The 11087-nt window shown below is 54.9% G+C and overlaps 1 protein-coding gene across 4 annotated transcripts; it reads right to left on the bottom strand.

The window, feature by feature from the left end:
• Positions 1-416: 416 nt before the first annotated feature.
• On the bottom strand, positions 417-9633 carry PRKAG3 (protein kinase AMP-activated non-catalytic subunit gamma 3). 4 transcript variants are annotated; one of them, XM_043577844.1, is made up of 14 exons: positions 9122-9633; positions 8490-8529; positions 7868-8042; positions 7114-7517; positions 6018-6099; positions 5469-5527; positions 5304-5349; positions 5035-5089; positions 4724-4850; positions 4425-4590; positions 2631-2668; positions 2311-2457; positions 1706-1939; positions 417-1131 (listed from the first exon to the last, which is right to left on the bottom strand). In XM_043577844.1, exons 3-13 carry the CDS (start codon positions 8019-8021, stop codon positions 1823-1825), a joined length of 1395 nt encoding a protein of 464 aa, XP_043433779.1. In that variant the 5' UTR covers positions 8022-8042; positions 8490-8529; positions 9122-9633; the 3' UTR covers positions 417-1131; positions 1706-1822. The 4 variants fall into 4 exon arrangements, with proteins under 4 accessions (XP_043433779.1, XP_043433778.1, XP_043433776.1 ...); XM_043577843.1 differs by having other exon boundaries at positions 7868-8023; positions 9122-9632; XM_043577841.1 differs by lacking the exon at positions 9122-9633 and adding an exon at positions 8907-8997 and having other exon boundaries at positions 7868-8023.
• Between the last annotated feature and the right edge of the window lie 1454 nt (positions 9634-11087).

The following is an 11087-nucleotide window of genomic DNA, read 5'->3' on the forward strand; positions in this document are numbered from 1 at the left end:
GACCACACAGCGTCCTGAAGCCCAGAGGGGTGCAGGTCCAGGAGCTAGAATGTCTTCATGCCCCCAGAGAAGGCAGGCCCAAGGAGGCTTTGTGGTAGGGACTGAGGGAGCACCTAGCAGGGGCCATGCCCGCCAGTGACCGACCAAGTGACAGAGAGAAGGGAATGGGAATATTTTAGCAGGTGCTGACAAGTGTGGTTGATGATGAGTGAGGAACAAAGTCTTCCACTACTCAAAGCCTCTCCTTCTCACCAAATTTAACCCCAGGAAAAGGTGGTGGGTGAACCCCAAACGGAGATTAATTTCTACCACCTGGTGAAACGGGGTCCATAATAGGAATTACGTTCAGTGTTTAAAAAAAAAAAGTTGTCTCTAGCAGATTAGAGTTTGTGGACTGAGTTGCACTTACTCTGTCATTAACTAATTAACATCTTCTTTATGGTTTTGTTATAAATAAAAAATGAAAAAAGAAACTAACACTCTATGCACAAAAGCAAGGCCAGTGGTAGCGTTTGTCAATTACAGATTCTCCCTCGCGTCTTTGAATTCAGAAAGCACAGGGCTCTTGCTGCAAGTTCAGGCCAAATGACTAGTGTTTTCGGAGTGAAGCTTATACAATTTAAGTGCACGGGTTGGTTGTTCTTTTTCTTTTTGTTCTCTCAGTGTTCATCCTCAGTGATCCAAACACAGGCTGTCACTGGGGACTGAGAACACCGTTTGCTGGTGCTTGGGATGAGAATGGAGGGAGGACCCCACTCAACAGGCTCTCCACATGGCTGCTGTTTCAACGCTGGGAGGGAAGAAGGGCAGTGGCCAAGTTGTGGGGAGCCACCCTTAGTAGTGTGGAAGAATAGCAGGGCCTCCCAGGTAGTCCAGAAGCTGAGGAATCCAGAGCCCCTGAATACACCCAACTGGCTGAGGGCTTGCCGCTCCACTGGGGCCAGTGGGGGGAAAGTGATATGGGTAGGCATGGAGCAGGCAGCCCTGGGGTAATCTCAGTGCCTCTGGTTCATAGATCTCCAGGCTCGACTCAGCTGTTCTTAATTTCATCATCCCATGGAGGACTGGGAATTCCTGAGGGCTTCTGGGAGCACAGGCAGGGCAAGGGCAATGACAGAGGGCTGGTGAAGCCTGTGAGGAAAAGAGAAGACAAGACAGTGACTTCGTGGGCAGGAGAGGTTGCGTTTCCAGTAGGGGAACCTCGTCTTGCCATCCACTGCCAAGCGGGTGGAATCTGAGCCAGCCCCTAGCCAACACGGTACCAGGAAAGAGTCTGAGATCATGTCGGATTTACTGAGATGATTACTTAGATAGAAACCCCCTCCTTTCAGCCGTAGTTCTGACTGAGCATGGAAATTCCGTTCAACAAAGGTTTATTAACTTGCTTCCTTCCAGTGGGATTCCCAACAGGTGGGAGCTGAGTTGCGAGAAGGCAGGTCAAACTCCCCAGAGCATCTGAAATCACATCACTGCCCTTGCCTTGACCCCAGCCCCTCTCCGCCCCTCTTGTGACTACCCTCATGACCTCAGTGGAGAGTGGGACAGAGTGGGGGCCTCACGGGGAGTCCTGATACTTGTAGTTTTCATGGGGCTGCTCAGCAGTGAGCTGGGCACCCCCATCCTTAGGGGGCCTCAGGCTGAGATCTGAGAGCCTAGGAAGACCAATGGGCTGGTGCTGAGGCCGATGGCCCAGGGCAGAGCCTACCTGAACCACAGCCAAACCAGCAAACTGGGGTGGGGAAAGATGGAGACCGTGTTCCCTGGCTCCCTTCGTTGGCTTCTGCGTGTGGAAGACGGCCTGGGAGTGAGGACTCAGATATTCTCAGGCACCGAGGGCATCGATGCCAGCAGGGCTGAGCACCAGTGCCTGAAGGATGTCGGAGAGGGACACCACGCCCAGGAGATGCTGGGTCTCGTCCACTAGCACCAGCCGGTGTACCTGCGGGTCCGCAGAGGATCAGTGAGAGGTTCGAGCCATGCAGCTATGGCAACCAACGAGATTGTCACCAAGACTCAGGGGCAACGACGTAAGTGGGGGAGCCGAAAAGTATCTCCTAGAAACCAGTTAGAAGTAGCTCTGACCACGCCGGGGTGATCAGCTGTCTGTGGCCCTTAGCAGGACCAGTTGCAGACCGGCGTGGACAGATCTCCAGTTGCAGGATCAGTTGCAGACCAGTGTGGACACTGAGAGCTTGAAATGGCCATAAAATGGGAGGACAGGGCAGGTGTCCGGTGTCCAAGGACAGCTGGAGCTGCTCATGGGGACTGGGCCATACGTGCTGGGGGCATGTATGAAGGGGCACGAGGTACCTGCTCCCGGGCAATCCGGTCGATGACTTCCCCCAAGCTCTCATGGGGCTGGCAGGAAAGGACTCCTTCCAGACACAGTGTCCTCTGCTTCAGGGCTTCGCCCACACTCATGTCCAGGTGGTTGTAGGTTTGCTGGGCAGCCAGGTGCTGGGGCAGGGAGGCAAGTGCCATGTCAGTCAGCCCCTTAACCAGGCTCCGCCTATCCACTTGCCCTCTACACACCTCTAAAGGTCCTTCCGGGCTACAGATACCCCTCCATCGGTTCTCACAGCCACAGCCTCCCGGTGGCACCCCAGTTCCCTATTCCCGCAGACACTTACAATCACATCGAAGCGGGAGTAGAGGCCCACGACTTGTCCTGCAGGGGTGGTGGGGGGCCAGGTGGTGAGAGAAAAGGAAGAGGTTCACGTCAGAACCAGCATGCTGTGCAAGGGCCGGAGGCAGGCTTTCAGAAAGAGTTACTGGACATCTCCCTGTCCTCCCCAGGCTGCAGGCTTTTTTTTTTTTTTAGGTTATTTATTTATTTTGAGAGAGACAGGGAGTGCAAGCAGGGGAGGGGCAGAGAGAGAGGGGGACAGAGGATCTGATGCGAGCTCTGTGCTGACAGCAGAGAGCCTGACACGGGGCTCAAACCCACGAACCGGGAGATCATGACCTGAGCCGAAGTCAGCTTAACCGGTGGAGCCACCCAGGCGCCCCGAGGCTACTGGCTTTAAAACAGGCATCCAGGGGCCACTACCTAAACCCACAGATCACACAGCATCACAGCCAGAGAGGAGACGCCTGAAATCATGCCTCCCGATGTGATGCAATTCGACTACACAGTCTCACCTCTGAAATATCCTAGCCTCAAATGGATAGCCTGAACCCGATCAAGCCTTTAGATCTAATTTCCAGTTTACAGGAAACTCAGGAATAGAGGAACAACACTGAGGCCGTCTGTAGAAAGCAAAGAGACAAATCTGGATGGGGGGACATTCTATAGGACGACTGACCCAGGATTGTCATTATAGTGCTATGAAAATTAAGTGAGGAAGGAACTGTTCTGGATTAAAGAAACTAAAGACAAAAGAAGCATTGCAAAGCATGGACCTTAACTGGATCCTGGTTTGTACAAACCACCTGTAAAAAAGATATTCTCGGGGAAGGCGAGGAAATGAGAATTAGATTCAGATATTCGATGATATTAGTAAGTCATTCTGGTTTTGTTAGGTGATATAGGACATATACTGATTTTAAGAGATGCAGACTAAAGGGTTAAGGATAAAATAACATGATCTCTGTCATTTAAATCACTTTAGCAAAAAATAGGGGAAAAAAAAAAAACCCTGGTTATGACAACGTGTTAACAATAGTTAATCCAGGTGACGGATATGTGGCTTTCATTATACAGTGTGTCCCACCATTTTCATACATTTGCAATTCTTCATAATGAAAAATAAATCAAAACATTTCTTGGGGCACCTGGGTGGCTCAGTCAGTTAAGCGTCCGACTTTGGCTCAGAGCACGATCTCGCCGTTCGTGGGTTCGAGCCCCGCGTTGGGTTCTGTGCTGACAGCTCAGAGCCTGGAGCCTGCTTCAGGGTCTGTGTCTCCCTCTCTCTCTCTCTCTGCCCCTCCCCTGCTTGTGCTCTGTCTCTGTCTCTCAAAAAACGAATAAACATTCAAAACACAAAAACAAATAAAAAAACATTTTTTGATATCTAGCTTCATCACAGCAATTTTGACTTTGAAACAGTTTACAGCCACAGTTCAACCAAAGAAATGATCATGTAGTCCCTCTAATCCCTCTCTTCAAGGCAAGAAGGTGAAGTCTGGCTGGATCCCATGGCCCATTTTAGGGTGAATTCCCATTAAAATCTCATCTTCGGTTTCCTCTTACCATGCTTCTTAACTGCACATAATCTTTTCAAATCATCCCGTGAAGTCAGAGGATGGGTGTTATTAAGATTCCCATTTCACAAATGAGGAAACTGAGGCACAGAGAGGCTAAGTAAGGGTCCAAGATTTAAGCAGACAGACTTCTAACTCCACCCTGGGTCCCGAGCAGACACCCACAGACCCCTGCCTGCCACGGCCCCACCCCAGCCAGCCCCACTTCTGGGTGCAGGTACCAGCTTCGTTGACCACAGGCAGCGCAGACACGCGCCGGTCCACAAAGATGTCCAGGGCCGTCAGGATGGGCGCCGTGTCCAGCACCACGGCCAAGTCTCGGAATGTGCCGATGCCCAGATCTTGGATGGTGCGGGAGAGGAAGGAGGGCTGGGGCAGCAGGGAGCCCTGGGTGGGTTGGGGACAGGTGGCAGTCAAGGTGGAGCAGCCCCCAGAGTGCTCCCAGCGGCTCCCTCCCCGGTCTGCTGGGCCAATGACTTCTCAGCCCCTCGGGTCACCCTGAGGCTGTGCCCAGGCTCACAAAGATGTGCAGGAACTTGAGCAGTCGCTTGTGTGTGAGGATGTGGAGCACGGCGCCTGAGACCGGGTCCAGGACCGGCAGACGGTGGATCCGGTTCTTGATGAGGGTGTAGACAGCTTCGAACAGGCTGCAGAGGTGGGAGCAGTGGGTCTGGGGGAGACACAACCCCCACCCCAGCCCCTGCAGAAGGACAGGGTGTCCAGACTGCCTTGTCTGCCACGGGATGAGCCCCTGAGGTCAGAACTGAGGGGCTGACCCGGAAGGGGACTGCTCAGGCAAGGAGGCTCAGGTGGGTGGCTGGGGACGCTTACCTGCTGCTGGGAGAAATGGAGACCAGAGGCTTGAAGCAGCCTTGAAGGTAGATCTCTGTAGGAAAAAGCCAGAGTCAGGCCTGAGGAGCTGGCCACCTTGCCTCACTGGGCAGCCCCTCTGTCTTCCTCCCTCAGGCCCTCTGGGCTCCCTCTCACCCTTCCCCTGCGCCCTCCAAGAAATCCCCACTGCCCATCCTCCACCTCGGGTCCTTGGCCCCATGCTCACCCACACACCCTCAGCCCCTTCCAGGTCCCTTCCGCCAGCTCACCTCTCCAGGTCTCAATCTTATGTTCTTCAATCTCATAGATCTGGACCTAGAGACGTTGACAGGACTCCGGAAGTCGGACACGGGCCCCTCGGGCACCAGGCTCCCTGAGCCACCCTCCGCCCCAGCCCAGATGGGAGCCCCTGGGGTCCCCAGCCCACTCCTCACCAGCGGGGACCTGTAATAGCGATGCAGCACCAAGATGAAGTCTGTGATGGTCAGCATCCCTGCGGGGTTAGGAGGGAAGGGCAGGAGGTCAGCCTCGGGCCTCGTGGTGGGAGGCAGGTTGAGGGGTCAGACCCCCTTCCGGGCTCTGCCAGAGTCCTAGGTCTGAGACAGCTGTGGGAACTGTGGACAGAGGGAAGCGGGGCAGCCCCTCCCCCGCCTTTTGTGCTTCCCCTGTAATTTCTCTCCCCGCCCCTGCCGCACCCTTTTCTATTCTCCTAATTCCTTCCTCTCCCTTTTCTCTTTTCCTATCTAGCACCTACGACACGGGACCATGGGTGAGTAGAGCTGGAGTGGTCAGCTGGTCAAACCTCCTCCACGCATGGGGGTCTCCCAGCTGGCCACCACGAGGCCGGGATCGGATGTTCCCCCACGCCAGCCCCCGGCTTGGCTCACGCCAAGGGTCTGCCCGAACCCGTGGCGTGTCGGAGCTCAGCCCCGGAATCCCCTCGAAGATCTCTCTCTTCCCTCTGCCTCCCAGCCCCTCCTCACCCACGAAGCTCTGCTTCTTGCTGTCCCACAGCGGTGCCGCCCGGATGCCGTTGGCCACTAGGGCAAAGAAGGCCTTCTTGATCTGAGGGCCAGAGAGAACACCGAGGGGTGAGTCTCTCACTGCCCGTCAGTGGTACCCTGTCCCAACCAGGGTCCTCCCCCGGGGCCTTCTCCCGAGATCTCTGCATGAGCTTGACTGCCCGTCCTAGGCCATGGCACACACTGGCAGGCTCTTTGCCAGGCACACTTGCTGCAGAGATGAGGCTGCTGGTGGCCGGAGGCACTGTGGTGACGCCTTCACCTGGCACATCAGGGTGTGACAAACTCACTCGGGGTTTCTACTCGGGTGCTACATGCGTACAGTCACACACAGTATAGTTTTCACTAATCTACGTGCTGGAGGTACGCTTATTCGCGTAGCATCTACAAAATAGATTTCTCTAAATAAATTTGACGTTGACTCATTTGGCTTCACCCTAAGTAATACTATCGCCGTGCTTCTGGAAACACTGCTCCGCTATACGTGATGGTAAAAGTGGAAGCAGGCGTTCTATAGCTTAGCCCAAGGGAAGAGCAGGGGCTAGAACCCATCTTTTTTTTCTCTTACTGAGAGCTCCCTGCTGTTTGTCCTAAGCCAGCCTGCAAGGTCTTCCCCATACTTAGGGGTTCACAAAGTACTCCCACTTGACCCGGGTTATTCCAGGAGTCCTCCGAAACTTGGAGGGCAAAGCAGGCATTTCCTGTCCCCATCTTATGTCATTTTTTACTTTTATTTTATTTTTTTTTTAGTAATCTCTACACCCAACACGGGGCTCAAACTTATGACCCCAAGATCAAGAGTTGTATACTCTTCTGACTGAACCAGCCAGGGGCCCCCATTCCCATTTTAGAGATGAGAGCGGTGACTGATGCCAAAGCCTACACATACTCAATGGCAGAGCTGGGATGACAACTGGGGAGTAGGGGTCCTCCCCAGCACTGGTCTCCATGGTGCTAAGAAGGATCTCTGGAAAGGGACTCGCGGGGGGGCCCTGGAGCGGGTGAGTGGAGGCTACAGCCCCATGAGAACAAAGGTGGGGCAGAGCCACGGCCTCACCTCCAGCGTGGTGTCGAAGATGACCAGCTTGGAACTGGTTGCCATGGCGTCGTAGCAGGTGTGCTCCTGCATGAAGTGCATGTAGATCTGGGCCCCCGGCTTCTGCAGTTCGTCGTCCCAGCCCAGCCTGGGTAACAGGGCCCGTGGGGATGGGCACAGGGCAGGCCTCTCTTCCACCCGGCCGAGCTCATACCCCCACGATGCTGTGGCCGGGAACCCTATGTCCAGCTCCAGCTCATCCGTGCTGGAGCCAGCGGCCGAGGCTTCGTGGTTAGGGGGGAAGATGTCCCACTCTGTTGGTGGGGTGCCCACTTTGGCCAAAGGAGCAGCCTGGGACAAGTGTGTGGCCTTGGGGTACGTGGCCTCCAGTCCGGCGTACTCAGCAGGTGGTTTGGCCTGGGGATCTGTTGGTGGGGAGAGGACAGTAAATCTGTCTTCTAGAGACCTTTCTCATCCGCTGGCTCTGTTCATCCTCACAGCAGCCTTGGGAAGCCTGGATGCTGTGGCCCCATTTTGCAGGTGAGAAAGCTGAGTCTCAGAGTCACACAAGACAGTGGCTCTGTCCTGAGTTGGCCGCGCCAGGCCCTTGGCTCTGCTGTGCAGGTGACTTTTCCCATGTGGAGTGACAGACTACAAGATGAGGGCTGGGGCCAACTCTGTGCTCTGGAAGGATCCAGGGCAGAGCCCCAGCCCCAGGCTCCGGGATGTCCCACTGCCCCCGCTCCCATCTCCCCAGAACTGGCCTTGGCCTCACCTTCCCCCAGACCCGGCAGCTCCCCTTCCGCCACAGCCTCCTGCCTTGTCCACCTGGAGGCCTTGGCCCCCTGTTTCTCATGGCTTCTTTCTGAGCCTGCGGTCATGGCCGGCGATGGCCATGAAGTGTTCTCTCCTTCTTCTAGACAGCTCATCTCTGGAAGGGGGAATGGGGCCTGTTTGGTTAATGGGGAGTAACACAACAAAATCAATTAAAATGTTATTAATCATAATATTTCATATTTGCAAGCTTCCCAAGGGTTCTCCTCCAATATATTTCTCACTCAAACCTCATGGCAATCTTATAAGGGAGATGTTATCATCTTATTTTACTGAAGCGGGACCTGAGATCAGAGAGGTGGGGCAATTCACCACGATTCACACAGCTATTTACTAAGTGCTAACAGAACTAGGTTCGGAGTCTTCCGCCTCTAGATTCCCCCTACTTCCTCTGAAAGAGGAAAGAGGGGGTGAGGGAAAAAAGAAACAGAGGAACAAAGAAGGAAAGAGGAGAGACAGAGAGAAATGCCAGGCTAGCAGAGTGGAGACTGGGGGCCCAGAGAGGTGGGAGACAAACGAAGTAGGAGGAGAGGCTGCGCCCTTGAGAAGGCAGCCCCGCCTACCTTGACGCTCAGGTCCCCCAAGGCTGCTCCAGGATGGGTTCTGTGAGGAGAAGAATGTCTGAAGGGGTGGGGAAACGCCCTGCATCCCCGAACCCACGGGTAGCTTCCTTTCCCACCACGTGTGCGCGTGCAAGCACGCACACGCATGCACGCACAGGTGCACCCCCGCAAACACACCCATACGCCAACACTTCGACACACCCGGAAAAACACATCCAACCATTCCCAGGCATGCAGGGCACCACATACGTCGCTGACACAAAGAACACACACACGCGCGCGCACACGTGTTCACAGGCACCCACAGGCTCGTGCGCACACGCACACACACTCATTCACACTCGTTCACAGGGTGTGGTGTGCTCGCAATCCCCTGGCCTCGGCTGCCCCAGCTCCCGTCCCCCGGGACCCCTGTACCCGGCGCAGTGCGCGCTCCATGCGGCCAACCCCGGACCAACCGAGAGCAAGTGCGCAACACAGGCTGGGCAGCACTATTCTGGGCCCGGCCCCTGGCGCCCTGCCCTCCCCGGATCGGTTTCTCTCTGGGTGTCAGGCAGCGGGAGGGAGGGCTCCTCGGGCTCAGCTGCTCTCGCCCAGCCGCCTGGGGCAGGGTGGGGAGGGAAGGGGCGCACCTGGAATCTGGAGGCCTGGGCCCGGGCTCCCTCCTGGGTCTCCAAGGACAAGCTCGAAGGACTTTGCGATGGAGGGAGGTGGCTTGGAGCGCTGCGGGGGCGCCAGGTGGGAGGAAGTGGGCTCTCAGAGTCCTGGGTTCCTTCTCATCGTTGTCAGGCGCCAAAGGAGGGAAAATGGACGCAGGTAGAGCTTGACTGTCTTCCTTGTACACACTTCAGTCGTGGGAGGTGCTGAAGTTAGAAAGGGCAAGTTGGAGCCAGCAGGGAGGCTGGGGACAAGGGGTTTGTGGGTGGTCGCAGGAGAGCGGGCATTGTATGCCCAAATGTCCTCATTTGAGTCCCAGGAGCCTGTCCCTCTCTCTGCTGGGGGAGCTGGAGTGGGATGGGCGGGGCAGGTGGGGAGCTAGAATCACTGTGAAGGTGTGTGGTGGGCTGGAGGGCCCAGAGTGAGAGACCTCTGTTTCTACCAGTGGTTTGGAGGTGGGTCCCAGTGTGTGGGAGCCCCCGTCCCAACATCCCTCTGTGCCCGCTGTCCCTACATTTCCCGGTGCCAACAGGATCCCAGCCCGGCTCTGGTGGCTGCCCACCCCCCTTCCTTGGCATTCCTGGGGCCTGAGTCAGCGTCCAAATCGGGAATGCTGACCCAGCTGCCCTAGCTCCCCTCTCTCTGCCCCTCCTTCCAGCCTCTTCCATCCCAGTCTCTGGCCCTGGAGTGGACACTCAGTAATGGGTTACTGGATTTTTTGCTGAATGTATTGAACACATTTCTCATCACCCCTCAAAGCCCCTGCACTGCCTACAGGGAGGGTGGAAGAGAACAGATCGGGAAAGAGACTCTGCCTTTCCATGTGCCTTTCCATGTGACTCTGCCACCCCATGTTTCCAGGGGTGAGCACAGCTCTTCTTCGGTGGGATGTTCTTGTCTTGTCCCAGCTGATGGAACGTCTAAGGTACAGCTAGTGGGACACTTCACCTGGTGGAAAGGTCAAGTGGACCATCTTTGGAGATAGGTGATGTGTCTACCTCCCCCACCCTTAAGCTCTGGGCCACCTTCACAAGCAGGCCAGATACAGAACAGGTGCAGCTCACACCATTGCCTTCTCCTGCCATACTCCATTCTCCCCTCTACCTCAGGCCTGTTCCACCTACAGGGCCAGTAGGAGGGCCTCTTCTTCAAGAAAGTCTTCCCTGGGGGGTCTGGGGGGCTCGGTTGGTTAAGTATCTGAGTCTTGATTTCTGCTCAGGTCATGATCTCATGGTCTGTTAGTTCAAGCTCTGCATAAGGCTCCCCGCTGACAGTGAGGAGCCTACTTGGGATTCTCCCTCTCCCCTCCCCCTTTCTGCCCCCACCTCAAAATAAATAAATAAGCTTAAAAATGGTTAAAAAAAAAGAAAAGTCTTCCCTGATGGCATCATTGTCCCTTGCACTGGTGTCCTTATAGCTCAGGATCTGTGTGCATATCTCAGTGTGCACGGAGCGGACATTTACGTAACTATTCACGTGTGAATATCCTTTATCTCCAAGTAAACAGTGGGCACTTTGATGACCAAAATATGTTGGCTGCGTGTCATGGAAGGCGTGTTTTATGGTCAGACGGACCTGATTAAAATTCACACTCTGCTGTTAGTTTGCCACATGACCTTAAAAAGCACTGCTTGTTTTCTCCGAGGCTGATTCTACCGATGTAAAATAAGGATGAAAACATTCTGGGGCAAACTGCCAGTCGCCTCCCAATATCTATTTTTCTCTTCTTATTTTAGTAGTAGAATCACTTGAACTTCAGCTGAAGCGGCTGCATATAATACTCAGATTCCCAATCTTCTAATCGAAGCCAAATGAGGCCTTGTGACTAAATTTGACCAAAGGGATGTGAGCGGAGGGGATGTGGGCAACTTCCAGGTCAGGCCTTCAACAAAAGAGGGGTGGGTTCTCCTTTTCCTTTTCCCCTTCTGCTGGCTGGAATGC

This window comes from Prionailurus bengalensis, chromosome C1 (assembly GCF_016509475.1).
Source record: "Prionailurus bengalensis isolate Pbe53 chromosome C1, Fcat_Pben_1.1_paternal_pri, whole genome shotgun sequence".
NCBI classification, from domain to species: domain Eukaryota; kingdom Metazoa; phylum Chordata; class Mammalia; order Carnivora; family Felidae; genus Prionailurus; species Prionailurus bengalensis.